The 20,578-nt window shown below is 44.5% G+C and overlaps 2 protein-coding genes across 7 annotated transcripts in view; one reads left to right on the plus strand and one right to left on the minus strand.

The window, feature by feature from the left end:
* Positions 1-6,967, plus strand: part of FYCO1 (FYVE and coiled-coil domain autophagy adaptor 1) — a 54,409-nt gene extending 47,442 nt beyond the window's left edge. For all 6 annotated transcript variants that reach the window (XM_086742830.1, XM_086742832.1, XM_086742829.1 and 3 more), the window contains 3 exons: positions 1,082-1,292; positions 2,587-2,696; positions 3,134-6,967. In XM_086742830.1, coding sequence (XP_086598956.1) covers positions 1,082-1,292; positions 2,587-2,696; positions 3,134-3,209 — 397 coding nt within the window. In that variant the 3' untranslated portion in view covers positions 3,210-6,967. The remainder of the gene's footprint in view (positions 1-1,081; positions 1,293-2,586; positions 2,697-3,133) is intronic.
* A 4,363-nt stretch (positions 6,968-11,330) lies between these two features.
* Positions 11,331-13,021, minus strand: CCR9 (C-C motif chemokine receptor 9). The gene is made up of 2 exons (XM_010121999.2): positions 13,004-13,021; positions 11,331-12,497 (listed from the first exon to the last, which is right to left on the minus strand). Exons 1-2 carry the CDS (start codon positions 13,019-13,021, stop codon positions 11,331-11,333), a joined length of 1,185 nt encoding a protein of 394 aa, XP_010120301.2.
* Positions 13,022-20,578: the final 7,557 nt, after the last annotated feature.

The following is a 20,578-nucleotide window of genomic DNA, read 5'->3' on the forward strand; positions in this document are numbered from 1 at the left end:
TGATGATCGGTTTATTAAAATCAATGATCACCTGAGACACCCCAGCAGTTACTTCCGCTAAGAGGAAAAAGTAACAAGGTAAGCAAAACTTAATATAAAGCTTCCTCTCTGGCCAGAGTACACTAGTTGTCACAATAAATCAGCTCTGATCCCTAACCACTATGTAGTCATGGTTGGAAACTGAATTTCTCCTTACTCTACAACAGCTGTGTGACTGTGTGTTATCTTCTGGTAAACGTGTTGATTTTTGGTAGCTACTGACAAACAAATCACAGTACTGTGATTTGCTGTGAGCTCACTGATTTGGAAACAATTTATTTGGACTAAAGAGTGGAATGTTAGATTAGTTTTAGTTAGTTTAGTTTAGTTTAGTAAGTGAGATCCACAGCTCTTAGAAATTACAGGTTTCCCCTGAAGAAAGCAAGCAGCATTCTCCTGTTTAAGGGCCTCACTGTTTGCAGTCTGAAATAGATGTCAGAATGAGGTAGGCTAATGTAATGCTTCGGGACTCAGGATAATCTCAGTGCTAAGAACTTCCTTTTTAATTGGAGCAACTTTGAGTCAACTTTTATGCAGCTTGCTTGGGTAAAACAGATCAAGCTGTACTATTAGGTGCTTCAGAAGATCTAGACAGAGCTGCTGTTCACATTCCCTCCACAATGCGAACAGCCCTTTACTCCTGATCCCTATTTCCTGTACAAATGATATCTAGAAAGGTGAATAAATTTGGTGACTATTTTTGTTTAAATTTTTGTGTAAAAAGAACAGTAGAGGGCAGCAGACTCTTTTATCATAGTAGCTCTGAAAAGCTTTGTTCAAGCAGTAGCTTTTTCTACTTGAAATGAAATAAATAAGTTAATAATATCCACATTTGCCAGAGCAGTGAAAGTGCTTGATAGCTGTCATCTTTTCTGTAGTTTTTTTGTCTTCATCCAAGGCTGAATTTTCCTGCATCTCGTGGACCTGTCCCAAAGTTGCTGTGGAGTCTCAAATAGATGGAAAATAAAAAGCAATTATTATTGTTTCTGTCTGAGTAATTAGATTGGATCTCTTCAAGTAATTGTATTTTTCTCCCTCACAGGATCAAATTACCTCTTACAGTGGAAGAGATCTTAAATTTTGGGGAAAGCAACAGAGAGTTATTCATTAAATCCAGCACCTACAGTATCATTCCTATCACTGTTACAGAGATGGGGCTAACAATTAGCTGGATCTTTTCATCAGACCCTAAAAGCATATCTTTCAGCGTTGTCTACCAAGAATCAGAAGACACGCCACTGGATCAGTGCAAAGTAAGGCCTTTGTTTCCTTACTACCTTAGAGATCGTAGTACATTACAATCAGACAGCTAGAGGAATCAGCAAGTGTAGCTAGGAGGTCTCCACGAGAGTGCCAGTTGCGATTGCATTAAGAACTTGTTTCTCCAGTTAAGCTGCAGTTCTGCTGAAAGCAGAACTACATCTTTAATTATTTAACATTGCCTGCAAAAGTTGAGTTGAAAAGCACTGTAACTTCTACTGGTCGCATCTGAAATTCACCCACTATTATTAAGCAAAAATAAAAGTCCAAGCCTGCAAAATTCTTCTCAGTATTACTTAATCTGTAGGCTGCTTAGGGCTGATCTTGCCAGACTCTTAAGCAGAGGCCACAAGCAGACAGATAAATTGATGGGGTTACCTGCATTTCTTACACTGAAGCTTGTATTTAAATGCCTTGATGGTGTGTGTAAAAGGGCTTTGCCAGTGACCAAGGTACCAGTTTTTATATGCGCTGTCTGTATTTCATGAGGGTTATGGATTAAGTGAATCTGTGTTACTCAGCTAATTGCGAAGTTTTGATGAAGAGAAGGCAGCTGTTCTCCCGTGGCAGGGGGAACTCTAAGGGTGTGATTTCACTGGGAGAATAAGACATTTATATAGCGTGCATTAATTCACTCCGTGGTTACTAATGGCACGTAAAATCTCTTTTTTTTTTCTTAATCTGAAAGACAGATACAGAGTGAATGTTCCTTCCATCTTTATATATCTATTTGATACAATTTTGGGTTTTATAGGGGTTGTCCTTGAGCTACACCAGCTGCTCTTCTGACAACTGTCTATGCTAGGGTTTTACAGCAAGAGAGATGCTTACACACACTTTTGCTATAAGCTTACATAAACAATTAAGATTTGCTGAGAAAGCTTATTTTATAATACAAGGAGTATAGAAGCATATATTAAAAGACATATGTAGCTAAATCCTGCTCTTGGATATATTTGTGTAGATTTAATGTAGCACTGCTAATGTTAGTAAACTTGCTTAGATTAACATTAAAAAGATCAGGATTTGATTGTCTCTCTAAAGCAGAGATTTATAACCATAGCTTAATGCTGTAGAGAGGTTGTCAAAGGAAAACAGATGTCTCACTGTGAGATTTTAATTTGGGTGAATTGTTAATGCTAATCAGTGAAAACACAGGCACGGTTTTGCAGGCACATATGCACTTTGGGAGTTTCAAGATGGCTCAAATCTAAATATTTTTCTGGAGGCAAATGTCAGTTTATAGGGCAAATAGCAAGTTTCATTTTTATTTGCATTGAATTCCAGGTTCTTATTCCTATGACCCGCTGCAACTCTCATAAGGAAACTATCAGAGGACAGGTGAAAGTCAGAAACTCCGGAATCTACACGCTGATATTTGACAACACATTCTCTAGGTGAGTCCTAGCTGGATATAAAAGGTGAAATAAAGTTGGTTTTACAGACTGTGGAACTGGTTGGATGTACCATTATTCTGCCATTCAGAAGTAAGTATGAGAAATTAGTCCTAGCTTGCCGAAAGAACAGCCTGAATTTTGGTTCTTGTTCTTGTTTGGGTTTTTTTCTCCCCCCATAGCAGAATTCTGCTTTTCTATCTCAACTTTTGGGAAGGTAAACAGAAAGAAGCAAGTCATTTGAGACTCTTTCCAAGACAGTTTAGTCAGGATTGTAATCTTACTAACAACAGACCTGACAGCCCTTGTGCATACTTCTTTTTAACACCAGTCAGGTTTTTGCCTGAGAATAAACTGGAAGACTGAATACACTTTTAAGGCTTCATGTCTAGTTGATTTCAGCTAACATGATCATCTTGCTCTCTTTTATTTCTTGACAGATTTATCTCAAAAAGAGTGTTTTATCACTTGGCTGTTGAGCGACCTGTCATCTATGATGGAAGTGATTTTCCATAGCCTTGACTATACTGTGCTATTTTTAATTAAATTTTTAAGAAATGCTATTATTTATGTACACGTAAACATTATGATTACCACTGTGTTTGAAGACTTTGAAACTATGCAATAGTTATAATGCAGTTAGAGAATATGTATACACTAAAAAACAGAAGCCTTTTTAGGAACACTAATGGTTCTGTACTGTGTACAGATTGCTGAAAAGCGATGTTGTTTGATTTAACAGGTCAATAATAACCAAATTTTTTTCAGTGAGGACAAAAATAAGTGTGGGAGTATCTAAATGCAAACTGAAATTCTCTACCGAAAACTGAATTACTTTTCTTCCCAAAATATCCTTCAAAAGGAAATTTAAAGAAAAATGTGTATTTTTGTTGACCTCTTCACCGAGGAGTAAACATAACCATTTCTGTTCTGCGCTACTGCTCTTATAGTCAGAAAAACAACTATGCAATATTTCAATCTTCACAGGTATGTATTGTAATCCATCTACAATTTTTTATCTTTTCCAAGTTTTATAAACAGCAAACATGGGGGTTTTTTACATTTTGGACTAAGATTTGGTAAGTCTTAACTGGCTTTTACAAATGCTTTGGTACTGAATACCAGTTACAAAACAATACAACACAAAGCAGCAGCTTCTTTCACTTTTGCTCACTGTACTCTGTAAGTTGGTCCACTGAAATCAGCTCTTTGGTGAGTACCAGTGGCAGAATCAGGCATATCGTTTGCAGAGTGAAGTACTACTCGCTGTATGATGTTAGGAAAAGGAGCATTCCTTTTTCCTGCTTTAGCACCTTAGTCATCAGCATTCACAGGAAAGCACAGTTTCTGAGGAGGTCAGCAGTGCCTCTCTCCAGACCACGTGGAAGGTAGCAATAATGTTTGAATCAGTCTGAAAAGTCCATCCAAAACTGAATGCATATCCAGCCCTGATGAGCTCTCCACCTGGTATTAGCATGTTCTGTCCCTTTCCTGACCCTTGCAGTTGCCCTAGCCAACTGCTAACTTTCTGTCTTGCATTTGAGGACAGAGCTGGCTGTAAACACTGCTATTTAAGGGAAGACTGGATTCTCATTTGTACAACATTTCCATGCAAACTGTCTGCTTTCTATGTAGAATTTCACCTTTTTGTCAAAATATCTGAAAGCAGATTTTGTTTTTTCTGTTTAAAAATCCTGTCTTCTGATGGAAGACAAAACGTTTGGCAGTAGAAAGGAGAAAAGCTCTTTCTCCCAATCTCCCTATAATTTTAGGTGTGTCTGATTTCTCATGTTACTGTTCTCTCAAAGAAACCTCAGACCTGGAAGGCTTTAGTGCAGCGGTTGGTAGATGACCAGCACAACTTGCCATGAACCCTGTAGACTTGGTGGCAGCTGTAGCTGGTATACAGGGGTCCTGGTGGGAGACAGAAAATAAAACATGAGGGGAAAAAAGGGCAAGCACAAGTTAAAGCAAATGATTTAGGAGAGGGGAAAGGGGCAAACCTGTAAATGTGAAAACAAGGGGAGGAAATTGGAGGGATCAGCTTGACTAGGGAGGGAAGTCAGGAGAGTCCAGCTGGTGTTTATGTGGCGGGGGATCTCCTTCACCTGAAGGCTGGTTGTTTAAAAGATGGAGATCACAAGACAAATGTTGGATATTTACATAGTAGCAGCTGAGGTAGAGGGAAATTTTTGATTATAGGAAAGAAAATAATACTGCAGATAAAGCTAAAGGTTGCTAATCATTCTTTACAGTTGTTAACACTGTATGAATACGGTGGTCTTGAAAAAGATTGTGAAAGAATGAATATTTTTCCTGGAGCACCTAGATTTTAGGTGTCTGGCTCATGGATAGCTTTCCCTTCCCTTCAGCCGCCTCTTCCCCGTACTGGTAATGTGCTCCCCAGCCTGTGCCAGGCAGAGGGGTCAGTGGAAGGTGCGAGCTGGTTTACTCCCCCTCCTGAGGGAACCGGCTGCAATCCAGTTAAACCCTTACCTGGCTATATGCATGAAACTAAGATAAACAAGAGACTGAAGTTGGCAATAAACAGTTAATAAACGGCACACGGATCGGTTAATGAATTATGGCCTATTTCAGTGCTGAAGCTAAGTTTTATATTTAATTAGGCAAGAAGAGATTATTTATTGCTTAAAAATGGAGTACTGTGTACCATATGCTATGCAATTTCACTGAGCTGTTGCTGAAGTCTGCTGCAGTTTTCCTTTAAGCTTTTAGGTGTGGTTTTTAAAAGCATTTTGCTGTTGTTTTAGTTACAATACTAATCTTACTAGGATATCTTAAAATGCCAACTGTAAGGTAAAGGAACACTGTCAAGTATCTTAGGCCAAATAGCATCTCTGCTCAGAAGTATTTGAAATATCTCCATTCAAAATTATTTGACAGACTTTCCTCTGCATTTCCTCTGTGCATCCCAGTTCTTAACATTTTTTTCATCCTGTGGTAAATATTTTTAAGCCACTGTTTATGTAACTCTTAAAGTAATTTGGTCCATCTAGTAAGCCAGATGTTTCCTTGCCAGTCTTGAGGCTGGCTGAAGCATATGCTTGAGAGGAGGGGAATAAAAAGACTGGATTGTTTTTATTTAGCATTTGAGTCTTTCTGGTACCTTTTCTTCAGTTTTTTTGTGCCCCGTGAGAGTATTTTTATGGCTTCTTTTTTCTCTCTGAAAGAGGTATAAGAGTGGGAGCCAAAACCTGTGGTTTAAAGGTGAAAAGAAAAGGTTTGCTTCTAACCAAGGAGAGTATTTAAGAAGGAGAAAAAGCTTCAAAAGAGGAAATACTCAAGCTGGTAAGGTACAACAGGTGGACAGGAGTGCAACTGTTCATGGCAGCTGTTCAAGAACAGGAATCCCATCATGTCAACTAGAAGAGGGAGTCTTTTCCACCTCAGAGGCTGTGCAGAGAAGACAGTAAAGAACCTGTCACTAGTACTGACCTTTTGTTTGAATGTCCCAGATGATTTATTACTGAAGCTGTGGAAACCCAATAAAGGACTTGGCACAAGTGTAGGTTTGTGCAAGAGATTTCACTGGAGCACCTTATACCTCCATTCATAAAGCACTTGTTCATGTGAGCTGTACCAGGGATGCTGACAAATCTGTTTACAGGTGCTCAGGTGATTTGTTGAACTGGACCTTTTATTATCAACAGGAATGCAATGAAGAGGAAATAAATATTTTAAATTGATCATTAAATTAATTGCAGGGGATGTCACACTTATGAGACAAAGAGAGTATACATTGTGGTCAGCATCAGCAATTGGGTGGGTTTTTTGGGTGCTGAAACAATGGAGGGTAATATTTTTTGTTACGCAGAGATTTATATGAAGGAAAGAACATAGATTCTTTAAGAAAATGACAGTATTTCTTTACTCAACATTACTCAATGTTGCTTTATGAAAAATCACGGAGATGTATTGCACAAGAGTGTACCATGTTACAAGAAAGCAAAGCAACAAAAGCCTATCTTTGCTCCTTTCTTAAAGTTGAAATTGCACTATAGTTTTAATTATGCTCAATCACTCAGATTGTAACTTGTTCAGAAGCATCTTTTGGTCTTAACTGCCAAAGAATTGCAAACCCCATTCACATCAAACTTCATGCGCCAGATAGAGAAAAAAGAGATTTATGTATACCAGTGTCTGTACAGCTACAGAGATGTAGACTGTTGTATACTGGAATGTTTCTTGATGCTTTTTTTTTTTCCTTTTTTAACCTCAGGAATGAAAAAAATAAAGTTCTATATCATTGAGAATGTGTGTCCCTTTTCTGCCTTGTAGAAATAGCTTTGTCTGGAAGATAAATCAGGTGGTTGTATGATTTACTTCTAAGTAGACAGAAAATAGTTTGTCATGCTGGTGGAAAAAGGGCACCTCTGTACAGTACCACAGAGCAACAGCAGAGATACTTAAATAAGTACTACGTGAGGCGGTCCCCAAGCTAGAGGAAATACCACCGTGTCCTGGTTGCTTGAAACAGTCGAGCTTCCCTCAGCGAGGGCGGAGCCCCGTTGCTGAGAAACACCTTCCGCCTTTGCTTCCCCTTGGACGTAAAAACAAAGCGACCCCAAGGACAGCAATTACACTCGCTGTCATCCACAACACTGAGCAGTGTTGTGCTTCAGCTTAGGGCTCCCGTCTGGTTTTCCCCAGGTCCTGGGCAGGTCTGTATGCCCGGGTTACATTGCATGGCTGTGGGAGAGCAAGAAGCACTGTGTGAATCGGGGAACACTCTTCACTTGTTGCCTCTGTGTTTGCCTCTGTAGTCCCAGCCCTGGGGCACCTGATAAACACGTAGGCTCATCTGAGCTGCTGTGGCCATCCATATGTGGTCAGGAGGACAACAGGCCCAGTCATAATTTCTTTTACCGGTTATGTCTGTTTCCTCACGGGAGTTTCCTGCTGGGGTGGAGGCTGCGATGCTTCCCGTCCCCGCACCCCAACAGCAGCACGCGGCCCTGCTCCACACTCAGAGGCTCCTTGCTAGGACAGAGTTGCCAGCCCTGAAGCCCAGCCCACAGTACAAGGGACCTGCAAATACTGAGTTTTACAGATACCCAGCACATGTGTAAGTGACCGTACCTTGCTGTACAACAGCTCTGCACAGGAGGCTGTAGCTGTTGAAAGCCTTTGTGTACATCTCCAATAATCCATGTTTAGTTATACTGGACAACCTCCTTTGGTGCCAGGGGCAAAGCTCTCCCAGCCCCAGTGATGCCTTATGTAGGGTCCTAACCCATCTGTTTCTTGGCCTATGCCCTAAGAAATGGCCTTGGCACACCCAGTATCACATTCTGCTGTGGGGACCATGTGAAGCTGCCATGAGACAGCGGTATCCTCGCCATTAGTCCTTGAAATGTCACAGGGACGCTTTGAAGTCCAAATATAAGGTTTCAAAACTCATGTGGCCCAGAAGGCTTTGAAAAAGGGGCACTGGGACTAGGTGTTTGGTCGGTTAAATGATGGGTAATTGACCCAGATCATACTTGGAAATGGTGGGTTTGCAGATACCAAACTCAGATCTATGGTTTTGGGACTACTACACCTGGGCTACTTTATCTACCATCACTTCAGTGATGCTTGCAGCACCCATTGCCCTTCTTTCATACTTGTCCATTGTTTTTCTGCTCTCTGGAAGAGGTGCTCCTATAAAGCACATCTCTGAGGTAGGAGCAGGCATCAGTTGGGCAAGTTTGCCGGCAGAGAGTGAAAGTTTCTCATTATCTCTCCCAACTTCCTCTCCTTGTACCACAAGCAGGCTGGTGCCACGCTACGTGACGGCCTGCACCGTGGTGGCAGCTGTCTCTGAGCCCTTCACCATAGTGAACTGACAACAACATGAAGCTGCTGACCTGGCTGTCCCTGCTATGGTATGGCTCCCAGATTTTGTCATAGTTTGGGCCAGGGGAGGCAACAGCCCTCACCTTTAGGGAAACCTGCCCTCCAGGGAGGCAGCATCAGCTGAGGGCTGGGGACACCATAGGGAGGCATGAGAGGGATTTCAGTGGGATAAATCAAACTAAAACCTCAGAGCAGAGGAGCCCTGGGATGGCTTGGTCACAAGGAGCTGTGCTGCTGGAAGACAGAGACGCTCAGCAGATGGAGGACGGGCAATGGCAGCAGATGCCTCCATGACCAAGTCCCTGCTGTGTCGTGGCCGGCAGCCAGAAATGAAGCTGCAGCTGGAGGGGCTGCAGGGAGGCAGCTTCCTTGCGAGTTCAGGGGGTGCTGGCAGCCTGGGAAGCCACCACCGGCTGCTGGACCGCAGGCAGCCCCAGCGGGACAGACACCACGAGGGAAAACACATCCAGGGTAGCTGTTGCCCCAGCTCCCCCCAGCAAAGCGATGGGGAGCAGCCTGACTCAGAGCAGGACGTGCGTGACCCAGGGACGACCCCGTGGCCTCAAACTGCTGAAAGTTCATCGCCGTTTCACCACCCTCAACAGTTTCACTCTCCGACCAAGCATGAAAATTTCCCACCACATTTTGCGGAGCAAAGAAGCTTTTACCTTCATTGAGAAGGCCCTGAAATTCAAGTTCCCGGGGCTGGTAGGACGCTGTGCGGGGAAGAAGGTCTCGAAGCCACCATGCAGGACCACAGATCGGCAACAGCTAAGGTTTGCATGCTTGCTTGTTTGTTTGCATGACTTGAGGGCTCTTTTGGGACTGGGAGGACCCTCCGGGTAGGAGCACCCTCGCGCCCAGCCTCGGGAAGGGGTGGTGAGGCTCAGCTGCCATGGGGAAGCATCTGCCCCCAATGTGGTCCTACCTCCCACGCCCTCAGAAACTTGCTGTCCCTCCCAAAACTGCACCCCACCCCTCATCTGGGGAGCCGAAACCCGCTCCGATGGCTGCGGGATCCTCAGCTGCAGCTTCCACACCCAAGGCTTAGACACGCATAGTAAACCCTATTAGCAAAGATTTCCTTTGGCCTTTTTTGGGATGGGTAAATCCTGTCGTTGGAAACAGGTTACGTGTATGGATCCAAACCTGGGAAGGACGTGTGGGCAAGAAACCACCAGTTCATCCCCTCGCTGTACGTGGCAGTGCCTTTATTTCACAGCATTTCAGCTTCTGTTCACATTGAGCTCAACACAAATCACAAAACCCCCCCAAACCCTTCTTACATATATAGTAAAAAACAAATACATTGTTCACCTTTTTTTTTTCCTCTAAGGAAAAGGTAAAAAAAACCTCAACCTAGTAAACATATATGAAACTAGAAGCACATCTGCTCAGATATACCCTATTAGCTAGAAAAACAGCGCCAAACCTTGCAGAAAGCTTGTGTTTATCAGCACGCTTTAATGATTAATGCACAACAAAAGCACTTTCTTCCTGCAAGAAATAATTACCAGGAGGCAAACCAGATTAAATGTGATTGAGAAAGCCCCCTGAGCACTACAACTTGCGATTGAAGACGGGGAGGTGCAGGCTGCAGTTTGGCAGGACAGGTGGATACCGTGTCCCCGGGAGGGGAGGAGCGAGGGGAAATGGCCATGTGTGCCCTGCAGCCTCGGGCACCATTACAGCACCAACACCAGCTCGTTAAAAGCCCTACAGAATTTGCAGGCAGCATTACAGCACACCACTTTCGGGAACCACTGCCTCCACCAACCTGAAGCCTCAATCCAAATTTAATTAACGTTAGGTTTGACACTTAATTACTTTCTGTCTTACTGGCCGCAGGCTAAATATATTTTCTCACCGTTAGCGAAGATAGCAGCACATAACTGGAGGTCTGGGTTGGACCATGGGTTTGGTTTTTGCGTGCTGGTTTACAACAGCTACGCAACACAGTATGGCAAATATCTCCAAGACAGACAACTCAGTGTCTCTGATGCCTTTTGATTTTTATTGCGAGGTGCAAAGTGTCCATGCAGGGACCACACAAAATGCCAGTAGCAAAACAGGAGTTGTAGCAAATAAATCACACCAAATTTCACCTTGCATCACACAGCTAAAATATAGGAGAAAGATCAATCTAATTCTGAAATGACCGCTTTATGAACATGAAAGATCAGCTTTCGTTTGCAACACAAGCCACCCGTGCAGCAAAACAGCCCTGCGTCGGCACAGGCACAGAGAGCAGCGTTTGCCTGCTGCTGTGAACCTGGTGGAGCTGAAGGTTGTTCTCCTTGCAGTGGAGGGGATCCGGTGTAGATTCAAGTTGAGCTCCCTAGTTCGGTCACTGCCGTAGGAGACCTGGACAGCAAATGAGGGCTGAAGCCACTCGTGCTGCTTCCTATGGAGGAGGCAGCGGTTCATTCCGCTTCACCCGCCTCGGCCGCTGCTGTAGCTGTGCTTATCGCCTCCATGTGAGGCTTGTTATTTCAGGTTGTGGTCTGGTCACAGATGGGCTGGGTATTTACAGCTGTCACAAAGATAGCTTTTGTCCTCTATCAGTTCTGCTTACAAGTACGGCTCCATTTTGCTGCTCTGTGCCGAAGGTTTCCCTTCCTTTCAGCCAGCAAGCCCAGGTTGGGTCCCGCTCAGTGAGGAGGAGGCGTGTGAGGAGGCCCCAACCTTCCCTGCTCCTCTGAGAGAGTCTTTGGGGTACACAGGTGGTTTCCAAAAAGTACGGTGCTTTTTCAGAGGAGAGAGAGGGGGGAGACTAACTTAAAAGAGGACTTGGCAAGGAGGGGGTGTAATAGAGGAGGTCAAATGGGTGCTGAGGGTCAGGGAGCTTCTCACCCGCCGCTTGCCCAGCATGGCAAAGGACCAGTTGGAGCTGTGCTCCTGGCTGTCGCAGACGGAGGAGCACTGGTCTTGGCCCCCACTCCAGCAGCAGCCGCTGCCGCTCTGCATCATCCTGCTCAGTGCCATTCGGAACCGCTCCCCAGCAAAGACGTAGAGGAAGGGGTTGAGGCAACTGTGGAGGAAGGCGATGCTCTGGGTGACCTGCAGGCCGATGTCCAGCCGGTTGGCAGCCTGGCAGCTGTATTCCGCCCTGGTGTAGGTGTTGATGGCTTTGACCAGCAAAACAATGTTGTACGGGAACTGAGAAAGGAGGAAAGCGGTGATGATCATGGTGATGATCTTCAGTGATTTCTGCTTTTGGGATCTTTTGGCTTGCAGGAGGGTGTTGATGATAAGGGTGTAACAAATAACCATGACAACGAGAGGGAGGAAGAATCCGATTGTGATTTTCAAGGCCAGGACAGTAACTCTGAAGATCATGCTGACATTTGGTGGGTATGTAATTTTGCAAACTGTTATGTCACCCACCTGCATGCTTTGACTGTACATGATTTCTGGGATGCACAGGCTTACGGACGTCAGCCAGACAGCCAAGCACATGAGTTTGCTGCGCAGGAGCCGCCTTTGCTTAGAAGTTTTAGCTTTCGTCGCCTGGACAATGGTGATGTACCTGTCGAAACTGATGCAGGTTAGAAACAAGCTGCAGCTGTAGAAGTTGATCTTATACATGCTGTTGACGGCTTTGCACATGAAGTTCTTGAAGATCCAGCCATCAGAGGCGGCCTTGGCCCAGAAGGGGAGGGTGAAGAGGAGAAGCAGGTCTGCAATGGCCAGGTGCAGCAGGTACCGATCCATCATGCTCCTTCTGAAGCGGTATTTGCAATAGACGAGCACGACCAAGGTGTTTCCCACCGTGCCCACAGAGAAGATGAGCCAGAAAAACACTGGCAGGAAGGCTTGAGCAAACTGCCTGACCTGCTTCTTGTCACACATGAAGTCTGTGTCATTTACTGTGTTTCCATACAGAGAGAGCCCTGCGCTGTCATTCCTGTAGTAATCCAGGCTGGTCTTGGCAGGGTGGGTGACCTGTAATGGGACATCAGGTAAATTAGTGTTGAGAGGTGGCTCAGTAAAGCATAAATTTGCTCCTTTCTGCCAGATGCAGTTGAAGATCCCCTATATATTCAATTTTAATGGGTGAAACACAGCAGATTTCAGCCTGCTTGAAATGTGTCCACACCCAGAAGAAGTGTGTGGGACAGCAAAGACTTATAAAAAAGAACACATTGAGTAACAAACCCTTTTCAAAAGATCAGTTCACAGCCTCCAAATAACTCCAGTTATTAAAATGGTAGGTGGTGAGAACATTATATTTGTCAGATCATTCAAAACACCGTTGGTTTGGCAGCTTCAAATAGATAACGAAATGCAAAACCCCCAACTTCGAAAGAGGTGGGGAGGTGGGGGAGAAGGCTTTGTAGAACTGTTACGGTGGGGTGACACCGTTGGTGAGACAGAGGCAGAAAACTGATAGAGGCAAAGAGGGAGGAAAGAAAAATAGAGATTACACAGCAATGTGGCTGTATACTCACTATGTTTGCAACTGCCATCTTCAGACAGATCTTTTCTCAGTCTTGAAGGAGGCTCAGTAATCTGGAGAGGAAAAATGAGGGGAAAGCAACTGATTTGAAACAGCTTTGAAGTAGAACTGTGGCTCTTTTCTTTCTTCTTCCTCTTCTTTTAATAAAAACCTCAACCCTTTGAAATGAGTCTGGCCAAGAGATGAACAAATCACACAGAAATGGATGTTGTTTATTTAAATTATTTAGCTGTTTCCATTTTACAAATTTACATTTAGCCTGCATTAGGTCTTCAGCTTCTCTATAGCACTGTGCTGATTGAGTCCTTTGACATACTAGAGTCACTGCGATCTCATTTTTAATAAGATGTAGAGTCCCCAGTGTGCACATTAAAAAAGAAAGTCATCTGAATGCACCATATCTTCCAAAGGACCTGTGAGAATGAACAAAATGTGACTCTTAAATTGTCTGGCAACTAACAAGGAAGAGCACCTGCCTTTAGCAGCAGTTTGCAGTGTTAAAATATTTGCATCCTCCGCAGCAACAGATAATCTCTGCCTGCAACATCACCTCCTTACCAGTGAGTTTAAGCATGATGCTCATCGCTGTTGGCCTGCAAAGCAGGTTACTATGCCCCAGGAAACAAGAAAATATTGTTTTTTCCTGCTGCGGATTGCTTTTCAAGTCAGTCTACCATCACAAAAGGTAGCTTAGCCTGGCGGCTCGACGTCAGTCACGCGCTCTTAAGTGTTCGGCATGTTCTGCATCAGCCTCCCTGCACTACTGCCTGGGGGTGAAGCCCAGGACAACGCAAGATGGGTCCCATCGGCGCTACTGCGGACCTTCAATTAACACAGACCTTTCCTCCAGACATCGGTGCCTTCAGAAGCAGGTCACGCAACCGAGGGGTCGCCTCACAGAACCAAACCTTTCACCGCACCTGACTGAAAGCATGTCCCCTGGTATCGTTCAGGGCATGAACTGATGCAGCACGCAGATCATCTCCCCAGCCTGCGCTGGGGTTAGCGGAGTTAGTGAGTTCGTCAGCAAAGCCAGTTTACTGTAAGCAGCTACTTTTAAGGATGGCGAATGTGTTTGGAGCCGTGCCTCTCTGTTTGTGGCACCCTCTGGCCCCAGCTGCCTTTATCCCTTTGCCTGCTCTCGGTGCCGAAGAGAAACCATGCAGCAAATATTTGCAGGGTTTTGGAATTTGGTCCAAAAAATCGAATGCGGTTCTTTCCATCCATTTATAAATTATTGTATTCTGAAAGCAGCAACTAGGGGCTAGTCATTCCATTTTTATCTTTATGAAGCAACTTCAATAAATATGGATTATTTAGAAGCGAGGTTGGCAGCATGAGATCTTTGCAAAAAAAAAGAACATTAGTCTAGACACAGAGTATTTACTTAAAAATAGATTGAAGAAATAAAAATAGTCACAAGTACGTGCTCTTAAATTTTCTATTGAGATACAGAACTACATGCAGAATTACACTAATCTCTGGAGTTTCAAGTAGAGGTATAAATTTATTACCTGGCTTTTAATGACACCACCTGTACCTTGTGCATACTAGTTGAGTTTCTGATGCACAAAATTCAAAATACATTTTTATTTGACTTCTTTTCAAAGCAGACAACCAAGGAAAGTAAATGGCCAAAGCATACTAGTTCTACAGCTTGGTGCAGAATTTACGCCAGTAAAAATGTGTGAATAGACTGAAAGGAACCACCTGTACAATACCTATAAATCAGGTACACCACACATAAATACTAAGATGCCGAAATTAAGACTAGTCATAACTATGCATATGTGTTGTATAGGTCTGCAGAAACAAGCACAAAACGCTCCTCTCCCAGCCATGGGTCAATACGGCAAAGTCTCTGGCGGTGGCAGCCTCAAAAGGGGTTTTCCTTGTCCCCATCCCTGTCCCCATCTGTAGGCTCATGCACATCAGGGTGAACGGGGGAGAGCCGAAAGCTGAGCTGGATTCCCACTGTCTGAGGAGCAAAGCATCATCCACAGTGCAGCGGAGGCAGGGTGCTACCCACAGCAGCGGCTTCGTGCTGGGGTTTTGCTTTGTCCTTGCTGCAGCGCTTGGTACGGGTTATATTTATGACCACAACAATGTGGGGTTAGATACAAAAAGCTTTCGGATGTTCTAGCCAGCACCTGATTTTTTTTGCTATGATGAACTTCACAGCACACTAAAAGTTGACAAGCAACAGACCGTCCCTCAAGATGAGGAGGAGCTGCTTATTACTCAAAATTAATTTGCTCCCTTTTTGCTTATTTGGAGGGGGAAAACACGGTTTCAGGAATGGCTGCACTAAGCGCATGACTCATCCTGCCCAGCTACGCAGCAATGTCAAACCTGCCGCACTCCACCTGCTGCAACTCCTCGCTTCAGAAACTCCTCAGCCAGCCGAAATCTCGAACCAGCAGAGCCTCATCCCTGTCACAACAGCGCAAAATTCGGCTATTGAGGCTGAGACCTACCACGCGCAACCCAGAGGTGACTGTGGCCAGCAGCAGGCAGTCAGCGAGCTACTGATTTCTCCCCAGTACCTGTTTCCAAAATGTCATTGCAGCATCTGCTGAAGGAGCAGACCTGTGCATCCCCAGGGGGATTTTTTTATGTTACTTTCTTTTAACTGTCAGACTTACCTTAAATTGCAACCAAAAAGATCATTGTAACTGGGTGAGTTGAATAGCAAATGAGAAAATTGCCTTTTTTTTTTTAAAAAAAGGGGGCAATTTGTAATTTGGTTTCCTTTCCACGGAGTCTGCAAGTGGGAAAGACAGATGTGAACAGCAGAGGAGGTGACTTACCAGATGGTTGCTGCAGGGCGGTCAGCCTGGACGTAGCACTCAACCGTCACCCTGCCGCAAGCGGTGTTTGCTCTTCGCACCCACAATTAAGCTTTGGGCTTTTTGTAGGCTGAGCTGGGTGTGTGCGCTCCCGGGACCCCAGCCTAATAAGACCTGTCACAGGCTGTTTTCTCTGTGGTTTGTATGGTTTAGGTGGCTCAAACACAGATGGCAATCTCATATTTTTTTTCTTTGTTTTTTTTTTTCCTGGTAAGCTCTTTTGATAGTAAACAAAAGACATCTCATACCGTTTTTCTGCTCATATTCATCATCTAGCGCAGGGCAAACCGAAGGCTGCTCCCAGCGTGGCCTTTGTCCTGCTGGAAAAAACTCACCAGGGAAAAAAAAAATCCCCTAACAAGAGCTAGGTCCCTCTGGGGAGGCTGGAACAGAAGTGAGGAGCCAGGTCTAGCCCTGCCCGCTCCAAGCTGGCCCGCGGGCATAGCTCCCCACAGCTGCCCACCAAGGCTGCAAGCAAGTGGGGCCGGGATCACGAGGTCCATGTGCTCAGCAAACAAGAGCAAAATGGAGCAAAATGAAAGGATGCCACCTTCAAGCAGAAAGGCCAGGCTATTCCTGCCACAGAAACCAAGGAGACCCAGGGCAGGACAGCAGGCAGTGACATGAAGTCCCTGCTGGTGGCACTTCTTATGTGACAACCATCCAGAAGGGTCTGTCAAGAAAGATTTTGAAGAGGAAGGCCGTGAGAAGTGGTTAATAAATATATTAACTCGCACATCTTACGTCTTCTTCCTGGCAAGCTGGCATGCAAATCGCGATGATTTAAATTCCCCTCTCTGCAGGAAGCCTGAGCACCATGGAGTTTTGCTTAAATGCTGGATGGTGCTCAGCTGTGACCGATGCTTGTACGACACAGGCTTCAAGAACATTTCCAAATCGCAGTTCAGGCTCTGTTCCAATTATAGAGAAAACAGCGATTTGAGCTAGGTTTTTGGGTTGGGCTCAGCTGTCGCTTGGCACCACGCTCCAGTGTCAGCAGTGTGGCATCCCCTTCCAAGGGGAAGGACCCCAGGACGGGAAAGGCATGCCAGTGGGCAAAGCCTCTGATGCAAAGGGTCTTCACATCCTTTGGTCTCTCCATAAATCTGAGCCCTCACGTTCTGGATTTAAGTGGCTTTAATTAGACTTAGCTTAATTCTCTCTAGAACGAAAGTAATAAGTACAACCTAACATACCCACTTCACACAGCCAGTTCCACTGTCCTAAAAGTCCCCGGGCAGCTAAATCTCCAGACCAGAAGATGGGTGGTTGCTCATCCTGTTTATTATTTTTCTGCCATGTGCCATTTATTGAGTGAGCGTTGCTGACAACAACAGCATTTTTGTCCCCAGCAGTGGGAACAGAAACAGGAGAAAAGGGTGAACCTCACAAATCCTCTTGCCCAATTTCTGCCAAACCAGTTCCCTATTTGTATCCCTGCTCAGAGCCATCCACAGTTAATTCATTTAAAACCAAAGCGGAGACGGTGCGCTCAGTTTTTGCGATAGCAGCGTGCATCTTGAGATAAGTTTTGATTTCCTTCCAGCTCGTATCATTACAAAACTAAGCATCTCTGTTTTTCTTTCAAATATATCACTTTCATGCTCACCAAGACCACTTGCAAGTGTAACACTTTTTTTTTTTTTTGTTATTTAAAGTACGTGGGAAAATGAAAACCACCAGTATTTCTTATATGTCTTCTTTTTAACTTCAGGGTGGTTAAGCACACCTTGGGGATGATTTTTCAAGCTTCTCATTTAGTGCATGAACTAATGGCAGAGACATACTCATCTTGATGCGCTGATCAGGTGCTGGAAAGATTTCACAGAAATAGAACAAAACTTGGGGTTACACCCTCTGCTGAGGCTGACTGAGAAGTTTCCTTTTTTTCACAGTGAAAACTGCACTGTGCTTGCGCTAAGTCTGTCTTCTAATAACCTATTTTCCCCACCCCAGGTAAAAGGAGGACATTAACCTGCTTCTCTCCGAGCAGGCTGTTATACCGGAGAGGCCATGGCTGCAATGAGGAGGATATTTGCACTCTGTGAGATCAGTGCCTCTCATACGCAAGAAAGTCGTGTTCTCTAGGAACTTTCTAGAGATCAAAACAATTGAGGCGAGTCCTAGGGGCGTAAAACTGAATGTGACAAGTCACCTCAGCTGTTCCTTGTTTCCCCAAACAGAGGCAAGACAAAGCACCTGCGCTACTCCTGACAAGCAAGAGCTGCTCTCCATTGAGTAGTCTCCTGTAGAATCACAGAATAGTTTGGGTTGGAAGGGACCTTTAAAGGTCGTCTGGTCCAGCCCCTCTGCAAGGAGGCTATATCTGCAAGCGAAGAAAAGATGACCCTGGGCAATATCATTCCCATTCCAGACACTCACAAACATGAAGCAAATCAAAAGCACAGTTCTGTAGTTCTTTTCAGCATTTCTTATTCCACCAATAATGCAATTTCAGCCGGGTTACTTGCTTATGTAGACTACGCACGGGGTTTCCTGGGGCTTTCCATACCGAGGGAAAAAAAAAAGGGCATTCTTATTCTCTTTTCAAGCGGGTGTGAAGAGTCATTACAATGATCAAAAGTGTTTGTGAGTTCAAACACAAATTTTGATTTGTGTAAGACCTGTGTGGTTTGGTTTTTTTTTTTTGAGGGTACATTATGTCCTCATAACTTCCCCCCAACTGACCCAGTTGCAGGTGGAAGTGCAGGCAATGCTCCTGTGAATCCGATCCCACGCACGACACGCTGGGTCTCCAGAAAACAAGGTGCCTGCAGCCAGAAGCCACCTGCAACAACACAAGTCTGACTCCATCTCTGCTGTCACACCAGGTCCCTCTGGCCAACAGGAGGTTAAATGCTGCTGCAGGGAGCGGGGCTTTGCCTTGGTCGCAAAGCCTCATCTCGCTCGCTCTCTGACTTGGTATTTTGAGAAACGCTTATTTGACCTTTTTAACGATGCTGAAATCTGTGAATTACCAAACTCTTTGTTTAGATGGATTAGGCGTACTTTTGGGGCTAGAATGAGGTTTTTCAGGTGTGATGCATTCTCATTTTCTCAAAGTCTCAAAGAAGTGTTTAGCCATGAGTTTTTCAAAATGTATTTTGCTCAGAATGTATTTAGGCTTCACCATTTTAAACTGCGTCAGACCATCCTAGTTAAACCTATGTTTTAATAACTTTATTTATTGAAACTTTTTACAGGGCCAAACCTAATTCCTAGTAAGGAGGACAAGTGGGTTTCAGTCAGTGAATGATGTCAGCACGCACAGTATGATCAGTGCTCTCGCAGAAGAGGTGGATGTTGTGGTTATCGTAAATTGCACTTGCGACAGCTGAAATTGATTTCACGTGGGTAGCCAGTAGGGTCCAGCAACTCCGCTGAGTCACTTTAAAGGATCACAGACGGGTCGTTTGTCAAATGTTCTCTAATTTAACTGTATCTGTAAAAAAAATCTGTTCTTACTTTGAAATCCTTAGGGATCATATTAAAAGAAAACTTGTGTATTATCTCCCTGCCTCACTATGTTAAATAGAAGTCAGGAGGATTGAGGAGAAAGTGTATCACAAATATACTAATGTGGTTTCTTATCTCAGAATTTTTTAATATATTTCCCTCTTAGATGTTTTGACATTTCAGGAAGTTTAAAAGTTTTGGCATTTCACCTGCCTACTGGATGAAGGTAAAGCAGCGGATGTACTTTTTCTGGATTTGAGTAAAGCTTTTGATATTGTCCCCTCACAGCATCCTTCTGGACAAGTTGTCCAACAGTGAGATGAGCAGATGTGCAGCATGCTGGGTGAAGAACCGGCGGAAGGGAAGGGCTCAGAAAGTTGCAATGAACGGGGCTACATCTGGCTGGAGACAAGTTCCTCAGGGCTCAATCCTAGAGCCGGCTCTGTTCAATATTTTTATCAATGACCTGGATGCATGAGTTGAATGCACCGTTAGCAAGTTTGTTGATGATACCAAACTGGGAGGTGCTGACGACTATCTTGAGGGACAGGATGCCTTGCAGAGGGATCTAGATAGATTGCAGAACTGGACAATCATTAATAGCATGAAACTATTCAAGTCTAAATGCTGGATTCTGCACCTGGGATGGAGTAACAACGGGCACAAGTATAAAGTGGGAGAGGACTGGTATTGCAGAAAGGGGTCTGGGGTGCTGGTCAACAGCAGGCTCAATATGAGTCAGCAGTGTGCTGTGGCAGCCAAGAGGGCAAACCACATCCTGAGGTGCATCAAACACAGCACAACCAGCGGGTGAAAAGAGGTGATTATCCCACTGTATTCAGCGTTGGTGCAGCCTCAGCTTGAGTACTGTGTTAAGTCTGGGCTGCACAATTTCAGAAGGATGTTAAGGTACTCAGATGAGTCCAGAGGGCAACAAAGCTGGTGAAAGGGCTGGAAGGAATGTCCTCTGAGGAGCAACTGAGGACTTCAGGTTTGTCTAGTTTGGAGAGGAGGCTGAGGGGCGATCTCATTGCTCTCCGAAGTATCCTGAGCAAGGGAAGTGAAGAGAGAGATACATTTATTTAGGATAGCATAGCATAGCACAGAATAGCACAGCCTAGCATAGCACAGTTTTAGGTGGTAGGGACCTACAATGATCATCTAGTCCAACTGCCTGATCACTCCACGGCTGATAAAAAGTTAAATCCAATTATGAAGGCCATTGTCCGAAGGACTCTTTTTAAAGCAATGACAGGCATAGG

The sequence above is a fragment of the Chlamydotis macqueenii genome, chromosome 2 (genome assembly GCF_036417535.1).
Source record: "Chlamydotis macqueenii isolate bChlMac1 chromosome 2, bChlMac1.mat, whole genome shotgun sequence".
NCBI classification, from domain to species: Eukaryota; Metazoa; Chordata; class Aves; order Otidiformes; family Otididae; genus Chlamydotis; species Chlamydotis macqueenii.